Source organism: Rattus norvegicus, chromosome 2, assembly GCF_021556685.1.
Source record: "Rattus norvegicus strain SHRSP/BbbUtx chromosome 2, alternate assembly SHRSP_T2T, whole genome shotgun sequence".
Taxonomy (NCBI): Eukaryota; Metazoa; Chordata; class Mammalia; order Rodentia; family Muridae; genus Rattus; species Rattus norvegicus.
The window spans coordinates 37667133-37691597 of NC_141535.1; the positions used below are offsets into that span (position 1 = coordinate 37667133).

At 38.5% G+C, this 24465-nt stretch overlaps 1 protein-coding gene across 4 annotated transcripts in view; it reads right to left on the bottom strand.

Moving 5' to 3' along the window:
• Positions 1-24465, bottom strand: part of Cwc27 (CWC27 spliceosome associated cyclophilin) — a 203213-nt gene that overhangs the window by 177736 nt on the left and 1012 nt on the right. For all 4 annotated transcript variants that reach the window (NM_001013199.1, XM_087625985.1, XM_087625982.1 and 1 more), the window contains 8 exons: positions 19086-19182; positions 15556-15668; positions 12419-12562; positions 10621-10719; positions 9935-10038; positions 8070-8139; positions 2960-3039; positions 2096-2129 (listed from right to left, as the gene is read on the bottom strand). In NM_001013199.1, the coding sequence (NP_001013217.1) occupies positions 2096-2129; positions 2960-3039; positions 8070-8139; positions 9935-10038; positions 10621-10719; positions 12419-12562; positions 15556-15668; positions 19086-19182 (741 nt within the window). The remainder of the gene's footprint in view (positions 1-2095; positions 2130-2959; positions 3040-8069; positions 8140-9934; positions 10039-10620; positions 10720-12418; positions 12563-15555; positions 15669-19085; positions 19183-24465) is intronic.

The window sequence follows — 24465 nt, forward strand, 5'->3', positions numbered from 1 at the left end:
CAAATTGTCAATTAATTTTCATCTACCACTGAACCTGAAGCTTTTTCTCTCTTGTACCTTGCTAACAAGGCCACTAACCCAGAAAGTTGTGGTTATCTTAAACTTCTTCCTCATTTCCCTTCTTAAAGCAGTCCTCCTTCAGCGACTTCCCCATAGCTCCCTTTACTCTGGTCTGCTTCCTCTCATCTGTCATCTGTAATGTTGCCAATGATGTTATTCGTAAAATGCAAATCTGACCACAGTACCTTTCTTCCTTACCAATACCCTCCAACTGTTCTTCATTACATTTAAGATGAGACCAACTCCTGACCGTGGCTATGGCACTGTATAAGGCTGCCAACCCCTCCACCCCTCCCTTCTCATCTCACTCTCCCTGTCACCACCCCAGTCACCTGCTGTCAGCTCTTGGAACATGCATTTCCAGCTGTCCCACTAGGACACATTGGCATGGGTAGCTCCTTTATATCCACTCCTCTCACTGCTCCCTCAGCAATTTTCTCCAGACTTGAAAGCTCAGCTTACCTTTCCTGAACAAAACCTAATCTGTGCTTAGCTTTAGAGTGCGGGACTCTCCTCATGTGCCATCTCCTCCTCTGGGACTAAGCTAATGTCTAGTCTCCCATAAAGGAGAACACTTTTCTCTTTCAGGAGTGATTTTCTCACAAAATCAAATATTCATTCTCTCTGCTACAGCTAATCAGAGAACCCGCTCCTTGATACGGAAATAGGTAAATCTCTGTGCATACTAAATTATACACTCTTTTGAATTATGCAATGTATGCATTAATAGGTGTTATCTTGACATGGTATTTATAAAATTTGAAAAAAATTATCATTCACATAATTCAGAAAATCTTTCTTGTGGTTTTTGTAATTTTTACTGTACATTGGTAAATGAATTATTCCTAATGTAAACAGTGAATTAATCCAGTAGCTGTATTTATTTACCTTATGCTAATCTCCAATAACTTCACAGAGAAACCAAGATTTACTTAAAACTGCACCTAAATAGCTGAGTAGTTAAATGATGTGCCTTAAACCTCTATGCTAATCTGACTCCCTCCCAGCCCCAGCCCAAGATACTTGCATATTATCATTGGTCTAACTCTTAGGACTCCCTCCAAATGGTTCCAACTCCTCTCTCCTTCAGACACATTTGAATCTTCCTCTCCCTAGAAGATAGCTTGTGGATATCCCACCCCACGCTCTATGCTGCCCCACCCTTGGGTGATCAGCATCCATTCATGTAGTAAATGGTAAGAACTGTTTACACAAGCTTGAGACAGGGAATTCTCGGTATAAGCATCACAATGCTGTGTCCGAGTTGAAACAAGATGTGTGGGCAGAGAAATCAGCATTTGGATAACATAAGGGTAAACTTTACACAGCCTACAAAACATTATTTCTACATTTATTTAGTGTGTATGTGTGTGTGTGAGTGTGTGTGTGTGTGTGAGTATGTATGTGTGTGTATGTGAGTGTGTGAGTGTGTGTGTGTGAGTGTGTATGTGTGTGTGTGTATGTGAGTGTGTGAGTGTGTGTGTGTGTGTGTGTGTGTGTACATAAGTGCATACTTGCCACAGCTTGACTCTCCTTCTCTGTGGGCAGGGAAACTGAGCTCCTGTCCTTGGGCTCCAGAGCAAGCACCTTTACTACTGAGCTATCTCACTGGCCTTTCCTTCTGCTCCCAACATTGCTAGCTAGTAATAAAGGTACAGCCTTAAAAGAGGCTCTTCTGAAGCATGTGTAAAAAAGGAGTGCACTGTTATAAACATCTCCTCTATGAACTTCCCATATGCACACAGGATGCTCACTGATCACATCTAAACCTTTAACAAAATCAAGTTATTGCATTTGAGCTTAGGTCATGTGACAGACAGAAAAGGCAAAGCAGAAATTCACATGTAAGATTGCAATTCTGTAGGGAAATATACAAATCTATTTAGAAGTAAATATTCTGATAGTAAGAGAAATTATTTTCATTTAAAAAATTGCAATTATATTATATGTTTTGCTTAAAATAGTAATTTGTTTGTAGAACTCTGACCTATTTGTAACTTGTTCAAGCTGTATTTATACTAAAATGAATACTCACATCTTCTAAATCTCCTGTTGCATCATCTTTTTCACTACAAAAATAAGTAAAACAAATACATTTTAGCTTCAACATGAAACTAATAAAAGGATTTAATTATCTAAAGTGTAAACTAGTTTTCTGAAATTAATGATTTTTTTTCACCACAGCATTCTCTGAGTGGCATTGTAAAGCAGATGGGAACATGCTCGAATGGAGCCACCTTTTATAAACAGAGGAAGAAATATGCTGCTCTACTAGTAGATACAAGAATTCCTTCAATTTTTTTTTAATTCAAATAACCACTAACAAGACTATTCAATCTACAGAAAACAACTTTTCTATAGCTTAAAAGATGCTGGCTAAAGAGACCAAGTCCTACAAATTAAAGGATATTTTAAAATACGATTTTTAAAGATGAATTAACCTCAGTACAACAGTATTTTATCTCTGTGTGAGACATGGGCCAATATTTTGTTGTAATGAATATATTTAATACCAATTCACCTCCCACCTCTCAAACAAAGGCAACGAAGACAATTAAGACAGATTGCTGTCAAGTCTGAAAGTTGTGAGAATTTGTACACAGCAGATGAGCCCAGAATGTGGTAACGTCTTCCAGTAACCTTATACTCTCATGGTCAGTCATGATACCAAACAAAACAACTCCGAAGACAGTTAGCACAGCAATATGGAACTAAACATGATATATTACAACGGAGTTTCCAGTAATCAGACTAGCCTGTGATTAATCACTTATCAAAATGTATTATTGCTTTGGCTGGGCTTAAGAAATGTAAGTTATGAGCTCTGATTTTTAACAAACCAAGTGAATGAGAAGAAGCCTAATAGCAGGAAGTCAGGTCATGGCTGCACTGCACTGACCTTTCGACGGCCGGGACAGAGCTGAGATGCGGATCGTCCTTCAGCAGGTCATGGCTGCTTTTACTTCTCCCCTTCATGCTCTGGGAAGGAAGGGACAAACAATAGAGCTGAGAGTAGGAAATGAAAGGTCTTCCGAAAAGATAAGTTAACAAATTCACATGAAATTAGGTGGGGACATAGTATGCTTAGTAAAGGATGAGTTTATGAATATAATCCTTCTATCAACTGAACATAGGATTTTTACTTATTTATGTTAATTAAGTTTTACTTATTTGTTTGTTTTATAAGGCACAGTCTCTCCATCTAGTTCTAGCCTAAGATGGCCTTGAGTCTTCTCTGCAGGGCAGACTGACCTAGAGCTCATGATCTTTCTCTGTCAGCATCTTGCAATGGGATTCTAAGTGTGCAGCACCACTCATGGATCTAAACACTCTTTTAGGATCATCTCCCCAGAATAAGTGACACTGTCAAAAAGAAGTCAGTGGCTTGGGGCTGGGGATTTAGCTCAGTGGTAGAGCGCTTACCTAGGAAGCGCAAGGCCCGGGGTTCGGTCCCCAGCTCCAAAAAAAAGAACCAAAAAAAAAAAAAAAAAAAAAAAAAAAAAAAAAAAAGAAGTCAGTGGCTCACCAGCTCTGAGTACCTATGGTTCACATACAACTGATTAACTTCGACAACCCACGGATAAAAACAAGAATAAATTGAGACAAATGCATACTACTACCCTTTAATATACAGTAATACACCACATCCAAAGTTAGCCTCTGACCCTCTGTGTCAACCTCTTCACTGACAAGACAGACAATGAAAATTACACTGACAAATAGTGGGAACAAGGTTGTAACTAAGGTCCACTGCAGGTGCATGTTATTTATTAATAATGCTAAATTTATAAAGATGAATTCTTGTGCTCCTGAGAAATCACAGAGATTTTATTTATTTATGTTTTTAATTATTTATTTTACGTATATCAATGTTTTGCCTGTTTGTATGTTTGTGTACCACAGCCTGGATCCCTCAAGGTCAGAACAGATCTCCTGGAACCAGAGTGACAGACAGCTGTGAACTGCCATGTGGCTGCTGGGAGCCGAAGCTGAGTCCTCTGAACCAGTGCTCTCAACCTCTGGGCCATCTCTCCAGCCCTACAGAAAGATGTCAAACGCTCTTACGACAGCAACAGCGTGCATGTGGTTTGTGAAGTGGGTGTATGTTAATTAGCTTAACTCAGACATTCTACTGTATTTACATAGGTTGTACACTATATATATAATTTTATATGCCAGTTTAAATATATTACTTTTTAAAAAAGAAAGTTCTTCCCAGTGTTACATGCTGTAATACTAACCTTCAAGACCAAAACAGGAAGATTGCATATCTGAGGCTAGTTGGGGCTATTTAGCAAGGCACTGTGTCTAAAAGTTAAAATTAAAAAAAGGACCCAAAAAAAAAAAAAAAAGGAGGAGGAGGAAAAAGAAAAGAAGTCCTTGTTGAGCTCTCAATGAAAACTCACTTTAAACAGCTAAAAGAAAAAAGAAGTAAGACATGAAAACAGGAAGAATTTGTAAGTTAAGCTGAATTAATCATCCCCACTCTAGGTTTTCCTTAACCTTTCAAATTAAGTTAGCACGAAGACAGAAGGTCAAAAGCAGACTTAAACATACACCCCTTCCCACTACAGCGAACCACCAAAGCTGAGAAAGCAACTAGGAAGAACGGAAAAGTAGAAGGGTCTCAGACCCGGGACAGAAGTCTGATTCTCTTTAATGCTAATTCTTCCTGAATGACCTATGTTAAGGTCATTATTTGGCTAAAGTGTTTAAATGCTGGAAAAAAAAAAACTAAATATACTCAGTGAAGTGTACATAAGGAGAAAGTCGAAACTAACCATGGACATGTTTAAAAATGAACACTAACTGGCACAGACCTGAACTTCACACAGAAAATACAGAGGCAACAAAAAAAAAAAAAAAAAAAAGAAAGGAAGAAAGAAAGAAAGAAAGAAAGAAAGAAAGAAAGGAAAAGAAACCAGATAGAGTATAGAAGGGAAGGAAGAAGACAGAAAGAGCTATAGGGCATGCTGACAGAGGGGGACAGCACTGGTCCACAGCCAGGATGTCTGAGTAACCTTTAACTCTGACAATCCATTCCTGTGGTAACCTCTCCATCCAGGCCATGCTGCCCGGTGTTTTAGGCAACACTAGTCTAGATGGTGTACTTTTTGTAGATGATTAACTTAGATCAGTAGTCTTTGGGATCATGTTCCATCATCTAAGCAAGTGAAGGGCTTAAGAGCAAATGTATGCAAGAATTCCCAGAATGAGAAGCAACATAAAAATCACCCCTGGGTGTCCAGAGTGCAGTTTAAGATATACAAACTATTTTATTTTGTCCTACATATTTTGGACTTAATGGACTAACATACAGAATTATGTTTCAACCTAGAGTTAAATAAAAATCAGCCACAGTTTGACAAAGAAAGCACTCTTTGGGCAAAAGCACTCAATTAGCTATGAATCCACCCGACAGTGTTATCTCCCAGATTCCATTTGGTCACACACCATAGGAATGATGAGAAAGTCAACAGAGGGCTTTCCGGAGCCGAGATACGGTTATTACAGCATCCTTCTATCATGCAATCCAATCTGAAAGGAAACAGGTCAATCTGGCAAGTCACTTAACCTGGGTCTCAGTTTCCGCAGCTATAAAGGAAGGAAGTTGGACTAGATCCCTTGGAGCTATAAAATTCTATGATTTCAAAGAGGTTTTCATCAGGTAGTACACAGATACTGAAACAACGAAGAAAAGCTAATCCACGTGGGAGAGACACCTTGTCAGGAATAGAGGAGAGAGGTGAAAGAGTGTGTGTAACCTCACACTGATAATCCACAAACCAGAGGGGACTCGGGTTTCTTCTCCCACATACAGTGAAGCCTCAGTTCAGACCTAACAATCTTAACTGCATTGCAATCTAATTCTGGAATAACGCTTACCACTGTGCAGTCATTGAAAAAGAAACCTGAGAAGCAAGTGACTAATGAAACAATTATTTTTAAGCCTTTTAGAAATATTTAATTTCATGCAAGCTCTGAAACTTCAAATTGTTCTGTCACTAAAGGACTCACTTAGCTTTAGTTTTAGTTATTTCAACACTTACAAATAAGAGTAAATTTTAAAACCACTTCTAATATTCAGCCTATTCTTTTTTCTTATCAAGGTATCATTTTACCAAAAAAAAAAAAAAAGAAAGAAAGAAAGAAAGAAAGAAAGAAAGGAAGGAAGGAAGGAAGGAAGAAAGAAAGAAAGAGAGACAGACAGACAGAAAGAGGAACTTGAGGCAAGACTATGGTCTGAAAAGAACTGTACATGAACAAAACAAACAGATAAAATTAAATTTGGCTTTTCTCCAGATTTCCAAGTAACTTCTGTCTTCTAAGTCAGTAAATTTCAAACTGTTGCTTTGTTTTCTCAAACTTAACCACCCGCTCGCTACAGTAGACAGAACAGATAAATGGGCCAGAACGAGCTCAAGTCACCAGGTGGAGGCAACACATGCTCTCCCAGCTGCTTGAACACAAGCTCAGACTGCTTCTTAGGAAGGACACTGACAAGGTTTCTCAGCACCTCTCTATACTGCTTGGACAGAGGGTGGCGGCCTCTGTCTAATAACTGTGATTACATTACACATCATTCAAGTTTTAAGTTCAAGAATAAAATACCAATTATAACAGGTAATGTAATGCTCTATTTTAAGACAAAACCTTTAAAGGCATCTTTCAGGGTGGTACAATGTATCAAAGTGTCTCTATTCACAACCCCAGCAGGTACATACTACTTTTATGTTTCACAAAGAAAGCCTGAGGGTGAAAGCCGTCATTGAAGATCACAGTGTCAGTGGGAAGTGGGCTCGGCTGGTTTGTATGATCTCAATGACACTGAGTCTAAGCTCCTACTCTAAGGTCAATTCAGAGATGAATAGAATCTACTCTCAATGAGCTCACAGTCCGGAACTTTATTCAGCCATTAAAGCAAATATAAAGTATAATATGATATGCAATGAGAACAGAGTCACATCCTTCCTTTGCAATAAAGCAAAAATATCTGTTTTTACAAGAATTGCAGGGCAATATGAGCAACAGACATTAGATTACACTCAGGACAGAGCTACGAACACTGGAGAAGACATCTAGAAAAGAAGGTAGTTTGGATGTTAAATAAACAAACCTCTAGCATCTAGTGGTGGAACAGGACACTGAGCAGGAAAACTGCTAACAGTGATCCACACGGAACCCTACTGTGGGGATCCTGCTGGTTCTCAACTATTAACTCCAAGAGAAGGCAATGCTGATCGTCTCAGTGCTCATTCACCTCCAGGGGAAAAAGTGCAGCTCACACATTTAGAACCAAAAGACTCTACAAGTGATTTTCTTTGGGTACAAATATCACAATCTGCTTCAAATGTAAGCAAATGTTCCCGTAGCGTTTTCAGATGTTTTATGATGAGACGTAGCAGCCTGTGGAAGGGATTGGTGAAATAAAAGGTCATGGGGCAATATACAGGCCAAGACGCTACAGTGAGACACCTGGCTAATCCCAGCTGTAGCTTCCTACTAGGTGTGTGATCACAGTGAGATTAGGTTATAATCCACAGGCATTATTGTGTACCTTGCTTTCCTTATGAATAAATCTAAGTATTTCTATAAATAAGGTCAACAATACCTATCTCTAAGGGCTGTAATAAAAAGTGAGAATTAATGAAGCCAATGCAATATATAGAAATACATTAAAATGAATATTAAGTAGCCGAGTCATTGGCTGTTATTATAATAATGATAAACACAGTCGTATAGCAAAATAAAAGGCAAATAGTAACTAAATTCTGAATTTATAAATTTGAACGCTATTCAAAATACTTTAAGACTGGTTTCAACTGACAAAAAAAATACAAAGATTAAAAATAAATAAATACAAACCATGCTTCTTTGAGAGGAAATCAACTCAGAATCTGCACAAATGACCTCAGAGTAGCACAATGTGCAGTCGCTAGGCGAGTGAAAGGCAAGTGTGCTGCTCCAGGAGAGCAGGAGACAGAGAAATGAGAAGGACAGGCCACTACCTGACTGACTCGGTTCACTTCCTCCTCCTCCTCCTCAGCTTCTTCTCCAAAAGACAGTAAACTAAAATTTCTATCAAAAGAGAAAGAAAATTCATGAGAAAAGTTAGACAAAATTCACAAATATCTCACTTTCGAGCAATAGCATAGGTTTCTAAGAAGAAATTCACTCTATTTACACAGTATTAGTCTTCAGTAGGAGGGTTCCAGGATCTTGGAGCAAATGGCTTGGCCTCAGACTGCCAACGGTTCACCTAGTACCCGCAACTAATGACCACAGATTTACTCTGGGTATTATCGTAATGAACTCACTACCATATGACAGAAGTAAGCTTTTGAAGAAGTTATCAAAGCTGGGAGAAAAATAAAAATGAATAAATATAGAACCCTGAGGGGCTGGAGAGATGGCTCAATGGTTAAGAGCACTGACCGCTCTTCCAGAGTTCAATTCTCAGCAACCACAAGGTGGCTCACAACCATCTGTAATGGGATCTGATGCCCTCTTCTGGTCTGTCTGAAGACAGCTACAGTGTGCTCATATACATAACATAAATAAATTATACACACACACACACACACACACACACACACACACACACACGAATGTAAGCACTGCAGATGGTTAACCTATTTTAATACCTGACAAATACACTTTAAAATTTTAAAACTAAGAAACACAAAAAGTTGATGGGTAGAAAAGGTCCCAGATCTTTCAAACTAAACAATAACAGAAATTCAGGTAAGATAAACTGTAAGTTATTAAAGCACTCTCTCAAGTTTTAGAAAAGTAAAACATTTGACAGAAACTGAGTAATGAAAAAACATCTACATGCAAGCAATGACCACGAACACCCCTAACACCTGCTCTGAATGAAAACAATAGGAAATGCACAAAGAACTCGGACTTGTCATCAGGCTACATGGTAACATGCAAACACTGTATCCTAACACGGTGACAATGACCTCTCAGCAACAACGAATAGGAATGAAAAGTCAATCATGAAGTCAAAGAGAGTCACACTGACACAAAGCATGATTTCAGCCCAGGACAGGTGCTGTTTGTCTTAGCGCCTGGCTCCTGTCCATCCGTGTATTAACGCAGTGTACTGTTCTACCGTGTGGGAGCCCACTGTGTACTCAGCACCTATGCTTCTGGTGCTACATGGAGCCCTCTCAGTTAACCTTCCTGACAACCAGATATCGTGCTTACTACAATGGCCCCTGTGTTTGCCACGAGGCAAACAAAGCTCAGACAGACTGAAAAACTTTGCTTAAGACCTGGGTGTGGCGGGCCCATACATAGAATTGTCTGAATCTAATAATGAAATTATTAATGTAAGAAAAAATTAATGTAAACAACATTGGTATAAATGCTAAAGTCTATTAAAAACAAATTACTATTATAAGACAATATCTTTAAGAAAAACAAAATAGTAAAGAAAATAGTTTTATTTAAAAATATAAAAAGATTGTATTGAATAGCACCAAAGTGGATTAAATAAAGTATGCGATCCTATAACACACATTAAAAGTGTGCTTTATGATGCTCATGCCTTCTCAAATTCTTTATATTAATTCTTTACACAAATGGTTATTTCTCAATAACCCAGCTGTGAGTTATAAGCTACAGTGAATACTAAGTATTTATTTACTAATACATGTTATATGGCCATGTAAGATGGCGTTTTTGGTTTAAGTTATAAAATGTCATTAAATGTAAATGTTCACTTTAAAATAAACATGCTTATAATTCTGTTAGTGCTCAGGTTCAAAATGATATTCCCCTCCTTAGTAAGCAATCATGACAAGAACCACCTAAGTTATTGTCACTATTAAAGTTGAAAAAAAAATCTTTCTATTATGATTACTTTGTGCCTTTGGGTTTCAATTTCTTGATTTCTTCCTCTGCCTTCTCTTTCTTGGGCTTTTTAATTTCCCTTGGAATGATGTCATCAAAAGGGTTAAACAAAACCTATGAAAAGAAGTATTTTGAAGATATTATTCCGGGATATTTTTTATTTTACAAAGAAGTGAACAGTGATACTGAAGTTCTCTGCCATTAGCGTCGACTTCTTCCCTATGTAAAGCTCATCGGTACAGTGCTGTGCAGGTTGACAACAACCTTGCAGCTGCTTCACTGACTGCCCCAAAACATCACGTTCTTTCCAAGTAAAAGACACTCTACCATACCTATTCCACACAAGGAAACATAAGGCCCAACCTACACATTTGGCCTCCATATCAAATGCTCTTAAAGATTACTTCATTTCCTCAATAAAAGATAACTCTTAACTTACCTAAAATCCTATTCTTTGAGCAAAGAAATCTAATTCCTTTAACTCACAACTTAATTCATTATGACTTAAGCTTTTCCTTCTTTAGATTATTATCTAAAGTTTCATATTGAAATCCAAAGCCTTTAATTTAAAAAAGTCCCCATCAGGAATTGTGCTTTATTAAATAGACAGGAGTGAGCCACGGTGTTTAGTATAGAGCCTTTATCTAAAGGTTTAACGGTTGCCTCTTAAAGGACGCCTCACAGTCATGCTCCTACCTCACAACTCTTGATTCTATGTGGATTGCGGGGTCTTTCTTCATCATCGATGTCTACTTCTGTCAGGCGTAGCATGTTGTACACTGTATCCCCTGTAACCTACCACAGAAAAACAAGAAATGTGATCAAAAACGTGTGTGTTCATCTTTTAAATAAACAGAGCAATTTTTAAAATATTTTAAGTAAATGGTATACTTCTGAAAGTGTTTGAAAACAATTAAAAGAGAATGTTATGTTTAACTAAGAGTAAGTACAGTTGACACTGATGGTGATGCACACACTTGATTCAGGCTGGAAAACAGCTGTGCTCAATTTTTATCTTTATTTTTTTGCTCAACCTCTTAGTAAACCTTCTTTGATGTTTCCCGTGTATATAATGTGTTACTAAAAATACACATACAGTGTCAACCTCCTTACTGAGTGATAGTTCAAATATCACAAACAAACTTGAACTTAAAGCAGCTTAAATATTAACAGTATGAGAAATACTATTAATCATTGCCTAATTTAATTTGCAGAAATATCCTAGAAGTGAAAATTATATTACCCTTCTTGTACAGATTTGAGGACAGAGGTTCAAAGAAGTTACAGTCCCAAAAGTGGGAGCACCTCCACTTACGATTGCTATGCTATATGTCATCTCTCATGCCTAGATTATATAACAGACACTGTAAAACACAGCACAAGATCGGAACTCAAATCTCATCTGGCTTAAAAAAAAAAAAAGAAACAGAGGCGGGAAAAGACCATTACCAGAAAACCCTGGGTTAAGAGTGCAGCTAAGAACAGAACAATGTCTATTTACTAATGGATGCTTTTAAGAAATAAGCAACAAGGTTGCATCTCTATAGTTTGAGATGACACGATTTCAGAGGTTCAGTTGTCCAACTCTACTCAATTGTTTCCCTCTTGTCAAACCCTCTTTTGCATGGGATGTAGGGAAGCAATTCTTACTGAACCAGCAGAGGGGGCTAAAAAGCTATTCATGTTTACTGTGTCTAAGAATTAACAGGAATACTGAGATGAGAAAAAATGGGGAGAGGAAGATGTAGTCAAGATCCCACTTTAAAGAGAACTGCTCTAAACTCTATGGGAAGATCGCCTCCCTTGTTTGCTGTTAAGTGTGAGCAGGACTAAATGGACACTGTCCAAAGTAATACTTCTGGTAAAGTTATAAATACTAATACATCCTCCACTTTAAATTTAGGAAAATTTATCATTGGTAAACTGTAAATTTTGTATTTTTGGCTAAGTATATTTTTAAAAGTGTAAAGCAGCCAGGCATGGTGGTGCATGCCTACCACTCGGGAGGCAGAGGTAGGAGGATCTATGAGTTCAAGACCAGCCTGATCCACAAAACAAGTTCCAAGACAGCCAGGACACAGAGATATCCTGTCCTGCCCCTCCCCCCTCCAAAAAGAAAGGAAGGAAGGGAGGGAGGGAGGGAGGGAGGGAGGGAGGGAGGGAGGAAGGAAGGAAGGAAGGAAGGAAGGAAGGAAGGAAGGAAACATGTAAAACAACACTGGCTGCGTGGCCATCCATAAGTAGCTACTATCACTGCTATGACTTAAAGAACACATTGATACCTTGACAAATGACTGACTTGAAGCACAGGCAGTTCAGGTAGCTCTTTACAGTTCTTCATAATAAGAACATACTCTATCATTTTTGAAAATATTAAGTAAACCAGTATAATATTTTAAAAGCAACTGTTATATGTTAATTGTATGTATCACAGAAGCTTATAGAATAACATAAAATCAAAACCAAGCCGTATTCTTAAAATAGGGACACAAACCTTTCCAAAGATGGTGTGCTTATTGTTGAGTTCATCTGCTCGACCCAGGGTAAAGAAAAACTGGCTGCCATTATCATGTGGACCGGCATTTGCCATGGCAACCAGTCCTCTCCTATTAAAACGCAACCGTGAGTGAAACTCATCCTGAAAGAATGAAAGAGATTTAGTGACTGTAAGACCCTTCATATTCAATCAGCTACTCAGCAGACCAGCAAGGCTCAGACAACTTCTAATCAAAAATGCCGAAGCTTTATTTAACTGATTTTGAAGTATAATCAAATCCAAATTTACTATCTGTTCAACACTCTTAAGCCTGAATTCAGCAGCTTGTATCTTCTAAATATATTAGCCCCATAACTGTCTTGTGGGAGTCTACTTACATAGAGGAAGGATGCTCAAAGGGAGTCAGAGTCTAAGTCTATTTCCCTACTCGCCTTCAGAGTCCTCCAAACTCTTAAAACCGCCTATTGTTTTTCCAAGAAAGCCATCCATGAGCCACGGTACAGCCGCCAGCTATTGCTGCTTCCCATCTTGTTCCACATGTGAAACAATGGGTTTCTTCCTGCTTTTCAGTTCAGAGAGTCTACCATAAGTGTATGTCTGTGCTTTCACTGTGTTTTTAAAAGTCCTAACCCATCCTGAGTGGACTCTTCTCAGAGATGGCTGAGTCTGACTTGGCAGAGTGTAGCAGTGCAGGGCCTGTTTCTCAGGTGCTTTCTGTGTTCTGAGAGCTACCAAGAACTCCCCTTAGACTGGACACTGGATTCATCCATCTAACACAGTCAGTGCCTTTTAAGCATCAGAGGCTGTTTTTCTTTACTATATTAGTCTTAAGATCTGAACTCGGTACATCTCACCAGGAACCAGACAGGCAAACACCTTGACTTTTGCCTTCTGGCCCTTCAGGAGAACTGTACAGTATTCCTGTTGTTTAGATCCTCCTAATCTGTGGTATTTTTATACCATGTGTGCTGACACAAACTATTGTCATCTGAGAGGAGGGAACCTCAGCTGAGAAAATGTCTCTGGAAGATCAGGCTATAAGGCATTTTCTTGGCTGGTGTTTGATGAGAGAAGGCCCAGCCCATTGTTGGTGGGGCTCTCCCTGGGCTGGTGGTCCTGGGGTCTATAAGAAAGCGGGCTGAGCAAGCCATGGGGAGCAAGCCAGTAAGCAGCACCCCACCATGGCCTCCACATCAGCTCCTGCCTGCAGGCTCCTGTCCTGTATGTGTTCCTGCACTCACTGCTTTCAATGATGAACTCTGAAACTCTGAGTGAAATAAACTCTTTCCTCCCCAAGTAGCTTTTGGTGATTGTGTTTGATCACAGCAATATTAACCCTAACTAAGACACCATCTTTGTAATGATCTGTGAAAGAAGTTAATATAACTGTAGTATTTTAAAATAGCAAAGCAAATAGCTTAGAAAATGTCAAAAAAGAGAAGTTCGGATAAATAACAGAACTAATAGAATATGGAATACTTCCTATACAGTGGAGGCCCTAAAATTATGGGATCTAATTAACAGTGACACCTGAGATTTTTAAAATACCATTTCCTACTTTCCAGAGCCACTGTTATCTGAAATACAACATTAAAAAAAATTTCCCAAAAAAGGAAAAAGCAAAACAAAACGAGAATAATCTCAATCATACTGTGTGAGGCACTGAGGTTTATGCCAGCAATCTGAGCACTGAGGAGGTTCAGGTAGGAAGACGGTCACAGATTCGAGGCCAGTCTGTACTATATTACAATTCCAGCTAGGGCAGCAAGGCAGGACCCTCTTTGGAAACTGTAAAACAATTAAAAATTCCACTAACCCAAGAAAAGAAGAAAGGAAATTCCACACAGTCTTTCCCACTAGAATAAATATGAAGTTTTCAAACATTTCCTGATTTTAAGAACTACTGACATTAATTCACTTAAAGAAGCTAGCTAGCATTATTATAATTAGAATACTAACACAATTTTTGTCATAGTTGAGACCATTATTGTTCCTAATTTCTTAAGTATTTTAACTCTTTCCTGTCTTAAGTTTATGCTGAGTCAAGAAATCACAGGTCAGGACTGGAGAAATTGTTCAGCACTGAATAGCACTTGCTCTTGCAGAGGACCCGGGTTTAAGTACCAGGACCCACACAGTGATGCCAGAGAATCCAGAGCCCTCTTCTGACCTCTACAGTCTGCAAGCAGCATGTGGTACTCATACAACATGCAGGCAAAACACTCATACATAAAATACAATTAATAAATGTAATAAAAAATTTAAATAAGAAATCATGGGCCCATTCTTGACCAATATGTTTTTTCCTGTTTTTGGCCTTCACTCTGCTCACTTTGGTGACCGTCTGTCTGTCATACATGCTCCTTGCACTATAGAGCTCTCTGGTGTACAGTAAGTACATAGTGTTCAATAAGCTATGCTGTGGGAGACTGGTCCCTCAAAAGCTTTATACTGAGGTCATTAGCTATACTTGTGGTTCTGACAAGCTGGAGAAGGCTGTAAAGATAATACAAGCAAGATGAAGGCACAGGGTGGGGCTCTCATTCTAACCCAGTAGGGTTCACGTCCTCTTACAAAACGTACAAGGGCTGGCTTTCTCTTCCCCAGGCCTCTTCAAGGCAAGAAGAGGGATGACCACTCACTGTGACTTGGACTTCAAAGCCTCTGCAAGTCCACAAGAAATAAATTCTTATTTAACCCCTAGTCTGTTGTAGCAGCTTAAGCAAAATCCCATATAGCATTTAAGTCAGACTGTTTCAATCTAAAATAGCACATGCAACATTCTCAAAATTGGCTGCTGAGAGCCAAGAATCAGGAAATACGCTGTATAAACTTCTTTCTGAATCCTGCTTCTCTCTCTCTCTCTCTCTCTCTCTCTCTCTCTCTCTCTCTCTCTCTCTCTCTCTCTCTCCCTCTCTCTCTCCCTTCCTCCCACTCCCTCTTACTCACCTTTTAGTTCTACCTTAGTTTAATCTAGTGCAAAGGCTTGCCATAAGATAAATCAGAAAGACTGCTCTTATCTCTGACTAATTCAACGCCACTGATTTTGCATACTACTTGAGACATTCTTGTGAACACTATCACCTTTGAAGAAGCATTCCAAGCTGACCTAGAATACAGTAAATTGATCTGACCTTGAATGGGGCTCCATAGACAGATTCTCCACCAGTCCCGGTGCCTGTGGGATCTCCACCTTGGACTATGAAGCCAGGTACGACTCTATGAAAAATGGTGTTGTCATAGTAGGCTGAAAAACAATATATCAAGTTCTAAAATTTAGTATCGCTTTAATTATCATAGTTAATATTACAGAGCCACAAGATTTCATTTCCAGAATGCTAGGTTGGCTTTTAAACCAAAACCTTTCCTCTCCACTTCTTATAAAACATTCAATTTTCAAACACTGTATGTTTCTACAGAAACAATGAGGTTCATTTATGGGGGTTTTGCTTGTTTATTTGTTTTTAATCTATAGAATTCTCACATTATGAATTATTGCTTTTAAAATAAAAACAAGAAGTTTAATATACACCAATGTCTCTCAACTGGGGGAAAGAAAGGAGTAGCAATACTGCATACCAGGGGCATTTATCAACATCTTGAAATATTTTTGGTCATTGAAACTGGGAAATACTACAAGCATCTTGTATAAGGCGGCAAGAAGACTGCCCAGCATCCTAAAATCCAAAGGATTGTTTCTGCAGCAAAGAAGAGCCAATGGCAAAGGCCAACACTGCTGAGGTTGACAGAAAACTAACTTACTAAGGCACAAAAAAGTACAAACCAGCAGATAGTTAAGTTATTAACTGATTAAAGTTCTAGCACTGTCTGTGCAGTCTCCTTTTTTAAAAAAGCTCAATAAGTGAAATAACATACTTTTGGTCTAATTAAATATTTGTTCACTTTCTAAGTGATTTTCAGAAATTATTTATATATTAAAATATACTTTCTAGTCACAAATATGCAGCATAAATGATATAAAGTCTCCCCTAGAATGTCTTCTCTGAGACCAGAATCATTGAGAAGGAAAATGTTAATTAGGTATGATAGAAGCACACGGACCCATTGAGTTGTAGGACATCTCCTAAGAAAATTGAAAATCTGGTGCCTTTTGCTTTCTTTCTTTTCCTTCCTTTGTAACAGTTTAATACTACGTTTTGACAACTTTCAAAAATTATATTTATTTTAAATGTTTACCTATCTATACAGCAAAGACCTTTAAGTCCAAGATTAAATCTGCAATTACAGATCTTTGGATTTTCCAAAAGCTATGCCTATCTTTCAACAAAGAAGCCTGTGTCATTGAAGGTCCTTCCGTGCTTTCAATCATTTGCTTTTAATTCTGAAAACTACACACTGTTGGTGTTGTTACCAACTGAAAGCTGCATTATAAGATTCAGAAACATTGGGGTTGGGGATTTAGCTCAGTGGTAGAGCACTTGCCTAGCAAGCGCAAGGCCCTGGGTTCGGTCCCCAGCTCCAAAAAAAAAAAAAAAAAAAAAAAAGAAAAGAAAAGATTCAGAAACATTGTAATTTCTTCAAATCATGCACTCTGAAGATTAAATGGAGTTTCTACATTACTTTACTTATCTAAGAAATACCGAACTTTTTATAAGTATATGCATGTTTTGTCTGCATGTATGTCTGCATACCACATTCATGCTTGGTGACTATGAAGGCCAGAAGAAGACACTGGATCTTCCGGAAGTAGAGTTTCTGATGGTTGTGAACTGCCATGCAGGTGCTTGGAATTGAACCCTAGGCCTCTGATAAAGCAGCCAGTCTTAAGTCTTAAGCAGACTTAAGAGCTCAAGTTCTAAGCCATCTCTTCATCAATGTGCTCAGGTTTTTAGTTAGCTAACAATAATTTCATTTAATTCTTGCCTGCTTCATTTAAGGAAATTGTTCTGGTTATTTCCATTTCTATAAAATTCCCATTCCTTTCTTCTATCTCCTGGTCTTCTTAGAAGAACGGGAGAATATTTTTTGATACACATAAGCTTTGTCAGCACCCACTGAACTCAGGCTCATTTCACTGCTGTATCCTGTCCAGATTCTTTCTGTCTCTATTCACCTGCTCCACGGATTGCAATTTACCATTCATCCTTCCCAGTGTTTTTGTAATTTCACTTTCCTGTAAAATTTGAGCTTCTTTAAACTGATTACCAGAAGTCAGACTTTCTTTGTTTCGTGTGTTTCTTAGCTTTGTTGACAGTTATTCGAGGCTTCTCTAACTAAACTACCTGTCTGATTTTATTTCCTGCCTGCCTGCCACAGCAATTATTAATAATGGTCTTTGCAGACCTCTTCTCTTTGTCTCATCTGAGGGACTGGATTCTTTTATCATTATGTCCTTAAACTTTCCCCTGCCATGATATAGTTATCTAATTTCTATTTGGAGAGCTTTGTCCTTATCATACAACAGGACACTCTGGATTCTTAAGTATCTTGTGTCTGACACCACAAAGAACACTGTCTCTAAAAATCAGATCTAACTGGAGGACAATGATTTGCCATCACTGGAGAAATTTAAAGTCATATGTAGGACATTCCGAAAGCCAATAAGAAGCTGTGAAAACTGTATGGAATGCAGAGCTGCATAAACAAATATTGAAGAACAAAATATACAAAGTGAATGTAAAAGTTTCAAAGCTTCTTATAAAGGAAAATTATCATGTTATGACTCAAAATGATTAACAAATCATCCCAGGTGCTAAGCTTTATGGAAAAACTGACTTTGAACAAATGATAAAAACTGGGTCTGCTTTTTTATTAAAGAGGGTGAGAAACATACAAAAAAAAAAAAAAAAGAAAGAAAGAAAGGAAGGAAGGAAGGAAGAAAGAAAAAAGAAAAAAAAGGAAAGCTAATGTGAGGATGTGTGGAAAGGAAAGGGAATGTTTGGGAAAGAGAGAGGGGCTGACTGAAAGAATAGAAATCTAGGAAGCCAAACACCATGTGCATGGGCAGAAGGCAAAGAAACAACAGAGAAGACCAGACAGGAGGCACCTACAGCCATGGAGATGGAAGTCCAGGCCCAGGCTGTCGGGGGAAGAAGCTGCAATGTGCTTTAGTGGTAGCTAACAGAAGTTTCCAGTAGGGACGACCACTATACCATTAGATCAATTCGGCACAAGAAGGGAAGAAATGAATATAGTTCTGAAATGATAATCACCTGGCTAGAGACAGCCCGAGAGAGAAAGGGTGATACAGAATGAGAGGAATTCTCAGGGAATGAGTCACCATATTTACAGAAGGACAGATGGAGCACGCAGCAGTCAAAGGAGATCAACTCAGGTATAACTTGTCTGTGTTAATTTTATCCCGAGGAAAGCTGTTACTCCTGCAGTCTATTTCCTTGTACACTGCTCAAAGCCATGTGGCTAACACCATCTCATTACTTGTTACCTCTGGATAATACCTGACCACAATGAAAAAAACACATTGTAGTTTATTCTTTTCATTCTTTAAAAAGCTCACCCCTCCAGGGTTTTACTTAGAGAGTCTCACTGTGTTGCCCATGCTAGTCTGAAACTCAAAATGTATCTACATCAACCTCTCAATTTCGGGAATTACAGGAGCAGCCCATCACGCCCAACACACATGCCCAACAATGCCCGATTAAGGCAAGTTTCTTTCCAGAATGTTAATGAAGGTAATACTGACCCTCCAAACAAAGCTGAATGAAATTTCTGCATGCTTTAGGGGCCTCTTTTGACCACAGCTCTATGTCAATATCTCCAGCCGTAGTTTTCAATAAAACCTATAGAAAGAACATGACATCATATTAAGTATTTGTTTTGCTTGATTGGTTATTCAACTGGCAATACAAACATGTAGCATTTTTAATTTTATAAGAAATATTAAAAATTCAACTTGGGATTTGTTATACTGAACAAATGTCAAATACTCATTATAGCTCAATCATCATCAGATGACGCAACACACTATTTTCAAAAAAGCACCTTTTCTAATCACAGAAAACAAGCTCCATTCATTTAAAAACCAAGAGTGCAAACTTAGTTGCATTATTTCCAATAAAATAAGTTAGCAAATTATGAAATTAAGGTTAATAAACCCACTGAATTATGACATTATTAGACAATTCTACAATCACTCAGGTGATTTTATCTCTGAACCCTACTTTCACACTGAAGTCATGCTATCCCTACTTTGGAATAAGTATTTATTCTGTATGCATGTGTACAGCTGAACCTGGAGCTCAGCAATCAACCAGACAGGCCAGCGTGGTCCGCCCACCTGCCGCTGCCACCCCATGGTCTCCACTCTGCGGTTTCAGTCATGCACCCACGCCCAGCTTTCCCTGAAGATGTGGGGAATTCAGACGAGGCTCTTCATGTTTACACATCAGGCACTTTAGCAACTGAGCTATCTCCCCAGCCCCTTGTGGTTTGTCTCTGGCTTTTCAGTGTAAGTCTGATAGCCTCATAGTCCAGTCTGGCCTCAAGCTCACCCCGACTCATGATCTTCCTGCTTCAATCTCCCAAAGTACTTGGATGACAAGCATTTGTCACCATGCCTTATTCATGCGGTGCTGGAGACTGAACCCAGTGCTTCGTGTACGCTAGGCAAGCACTCTACCAACTCAGCTCAAGTCCTAGCACACAGGAATATTCTTATCTAAATCTGGCTGTGACTTGCTAAAATGGTTGTTTTAAAAGTCATCATCTCTATAGTAGGTAGGATCATTTCATAGTCTCCTTTTTACTGGTTCATGCCAGCAGTTACTCCTTGGTAGAACCAGATGCTTTATAACAACCAGAACCTCTGCTAAGCCCAGACGGTTAATAGCTTATATAATGACTGGCTCAATAACTACAAATAACAAACAAACAAACAAAAAGTCAGACCCCCAAGTTTGAGCATTGTGGTACAGCTGGAGTCTGCAGTATCAATTTTTCTTTCTACCCCTACTGTACAAAAGTTAATTAGCATTAATAATCTGTGGCCACCACACAGAATGTTCTTGCAAATAAGGACAGCAGAATAATTAAAACCAAATTGATCCTCATGAGGAGTCTGTATATAAGTCACACCTAAAAAAAAAAGAAAGAAACAAAACTCCTTTGCCTTGTCACAAATACAGTTTTGGAAATGGGGAAATTTAAAAATCATTCAGAAAAGTCCTGTCTTTTAAGGATGCCCTAGAAGGTGTAAATTGAAATAGAATGCTTTCATTTTGTTTTGTTTTTTGGAGACAGGGTCTCTCTGTATAGTCCTGGCTGTACTGGAACTCACTCTGTAGAACAAGCTGGCTTTGAACTCAGAGATCATCAGTCTGCCTCTGCCTCCCGAGCTCTGGGTTTAAAGGGGTGTGCCATCATCACGCAGTGAGAATGCTTTTCAACAGCAAGGTGAGAAGAGTACCTCCCTCTCCTCTCCCACCAGCTTATACATCTTTGCTACAACTTTGTTTCAGAAGCCTAGGAAAGGCTATCATAAATTGTGCTTCACTGATGAATACGTTATGTATGCACTATGTATGTAATGCATCACTGATAAATGTATTATGTATGCACTAGGTATGTAATGCATCACTGATGAATGCGTTATGTATGTACTATGTATGTAATGCATCATTGATGAATGCACTATGTATGCACTATGTATGTAATGCATCACTAATGAATGCATTATGTATGTAATGCACTACTAATGAATGTGTTACATCTTTAGGGGCCTTTTCTGGCAACATGTAGCTCTTTTTACAACTACTCTTCAAGAATTATGAAAATGAAAGAAGTAAAAATATCTACATTATGGTAGATTTTTTTTAACAGTTTCATTAACCTATAAAGAATATGAAAAAGCCAAGCATGGTGCTATGTGCCTTTAATGCTAACACTCAGGAGGCAGAGGCAGGCAGATCTCTATGTGTTCTAGGCCCTCCTGGTCTGCGGAGCAAGCCCCAGGTCACTATATAAGACTATATAGTGAGATCCTGTCTCATTTTTTTTAACCTTTATTACATTTTTTATTTAGTTGTTTTTATTTATTTTTGAGTGTGAAAAAGACTACAAAGGAAGCTGGATAACTCCCTCTATCTCAGAACGAACCTGAAATGACACTGAGTACTATTTCCTGACTTTCCATAAGTCCTGACCTATTTTACTGTTCCTTATATACTGAAATGAAGCATTGTTTAGGGGGACCTAGGCTTTTCTTCTTAGCAACCTTTAAAAGAATTGTACGATGTTACAAGGGCCATATTTAAAAGTAGTTATGATTTTAATTTTGTAAAAACATAGCAAAAGATGAATAATATTTATTGAGATATAATGTATATATCAATATGTTACCCCACTAAAGAGTTCACTGGGTTTTGGGATTTAGCAGCCACTGCCGCTATTTCCAAAACATCTCATTTCCCTGGAATAAAATTCTGACCCATTCTCAGTCCCTCACTATTCCCACTATCCTCACCTTTGGCAACCACTAATTTATTTTCTGTCTGTATGGGCAGTGCCATCTGAACATTTCATATGAATGGAATCATACAAAATGTGTCCTTTGTATCAGATTTCTTTCACCAAATACATTTCACTGAAATTAAAGAGTTCTGTCTTCCAGTTCCATATATTTGGATTTAAAATGTTTAAACAATGAACAGAAACAATGGCTTTATAATCTTAGTGACAAATATTTCAAGACAGAACAAATATTTAGTACAAAGCTCATTTGTAACAATAATAAGTGGAAACATATATTCCCAGCAACCTTCATAACTTCTAATTATTTGACAAATTTCCCATGCTTTCTAATGCTTCAATGTTACCAGTTTTTAAATATCTTTCTTATATTTTTACATTGTATTTGTTTTGTTGGAGACCATCTCCCTGAGGCTTTCTTTGTAGACAGTCTGACCTTGAATACACAGAGATCCATCCACCTCTGCTTGCTGAGTACTGGTACTAAAGGAGTATACCACCACACCTAGCAAGTTGTTACATTTGCTTGTTTGTTTTTAAAACAGGGTTTCTTTGTATAATCCTGGCTGCCCTGGAACTTGCTTTGTAGACCAGGGTGGCCCTGCAGTCAGAGATGTGCCTGTCAAGTGCTTTGATTAAGATAAGCACCACGACTCATGATGAAGTTTCTACATTAGTAATGTTATCTTTCAAATGGCAATTGTGAAAGCTGGCCTAGTTAATCTGGGTAACATAGGCCCATGTAACTAATCATTAAAACTTAGATCATAAAATAAAAGAATGACTCACAAGTACCCAGACTCTGTGTGTGTGATTTCTTTTCTTTTCCTTTTCTTTTAATGTGGGTTCTATAACATGTGTCTTTAATTCCAGCACTCTACGCTGAGCCGAGGAGACAAAAAGGTTCTCCAGAAGCTCACACACAGGCCAGCTAGGCTGACAACAAAACACAACAACAACAATCACACAACAAAAAGACACTGCCTTAAACTAAGTGGAAGATGAGGGCCATCATCTAAAGTTATACTCTGAACCTTCTAATGTATGCAGTGGGACAACCATGAAACTGAAAGACCCCCAAACTTGGGGAGACCCTCGCTCCAGTCATGGGTTGAGGTACCCCCCAAGAAACGCGAGTAGCCGGTCTTGATGTAACAGCAAGAGGTAGCGTTTATTAACGAGATCCCAGACCGACACGTATCTCACACAGGAGACAGAGGAATCAGCCCCGAGCCTCTTCAGGCAGGGGTTTATATAGGAGAAGCCAGGGGGTTTCGCATGGTTATCAGCAAGGGAAATGGGTACAAGGTCTCATCTGCAAGCAGTACGTGCGGGCTGGGGTGTTCTCAATATAGGAGAACGTCTTATCTTTATCTGTAGAGCAGGGAGTCATCCGTCCGGATGGCCCCCTTCCTGGAACAATCCCTCGACCTTGCTTTTAGGCTTGGCCGGGCACATCTCAGGCCAGCTCTGTCCTGTCCCCTTATCTGCTGTTCTTTTGCAGTTTTTATGAAGTTTTTATTTTAACTCTTCAAAACAAGACACACACACCTCATGTATATATACACAATTTAAAAATATTTGTTGAAGGAATGAGCTCCTGTTCAGAAATGCTTTTACTCTATGAATGTGTCAAATCATTTCCTACAGTAAACAACCAGTTCCAGCATAGCTAAAGACTCATATGAAACCCTCTTTTATTTCTTAAAAGTGTCAAACAACTAAGTCTGGGCATGATTCACCCTTACTTATGCTCAATACCTCTCAGAAGCTAAAGAAAACATAGTATTAATTCATCTGCCTAGCTATTCTTTCATAGTGCATGAACTCCACAGTGTATGTGAAGCAATGTTCTAGGTCAGTGGCTCTCAATTCCTAATTCTGTGACCTTTTAATACAATCCCTCATGTTGTAATGACCCTCAATCATAAAATTATTTCCATTGCTATCTCATAACTGTAATATTGCTGCTGTTATAAATCCTAACATGAATATCTGATATGTCGGATGTCGGATATTCAACCCCTGTAAAAGGGTTATTTGACCAAAGTGGTCACAAACCACAGGTAGAGAATCACTGTTTCTAGATGTTTATCTTCACTGATAGTGTTTGCATTCTATATAGGAAAGAAACAAAAGTAATATACTATTAAATACTTGGAAATTGTTGAGACCCAGGGCATCACTGAGATTTGCTATTTTATAGGCCTCTTTGTTAAGAGTGACGTTTGAACAGATAAAATAGCATACTAGAGAAATAAACAGCAAAAGTTAAGGTCCTGCATTGGGGAATAAATGGTCAGTCTATTTTATCTCTACGAGCATTTATTAGTTAAAATTAATATTGTCCTCTAGAAATATAGCTCGGTATGAAACCTATCAGGGAATCGATTCCCATTCCTACCCAGTAATATTCCTCACTCCCCCGCTGCCTCTGACAATTATCTCAAAAGATATGTCCTCCAAGATGTTTTCCCCATCATTTCCTGTTTTTCACTCCGCCTTACTATCATGGCAATATAATCTTCTTCAATTCTTCCCAACCAAAGGCAGGTGTGTCGATGCACGCCTGTAATTTTGAAATAGGGAATTAGCAG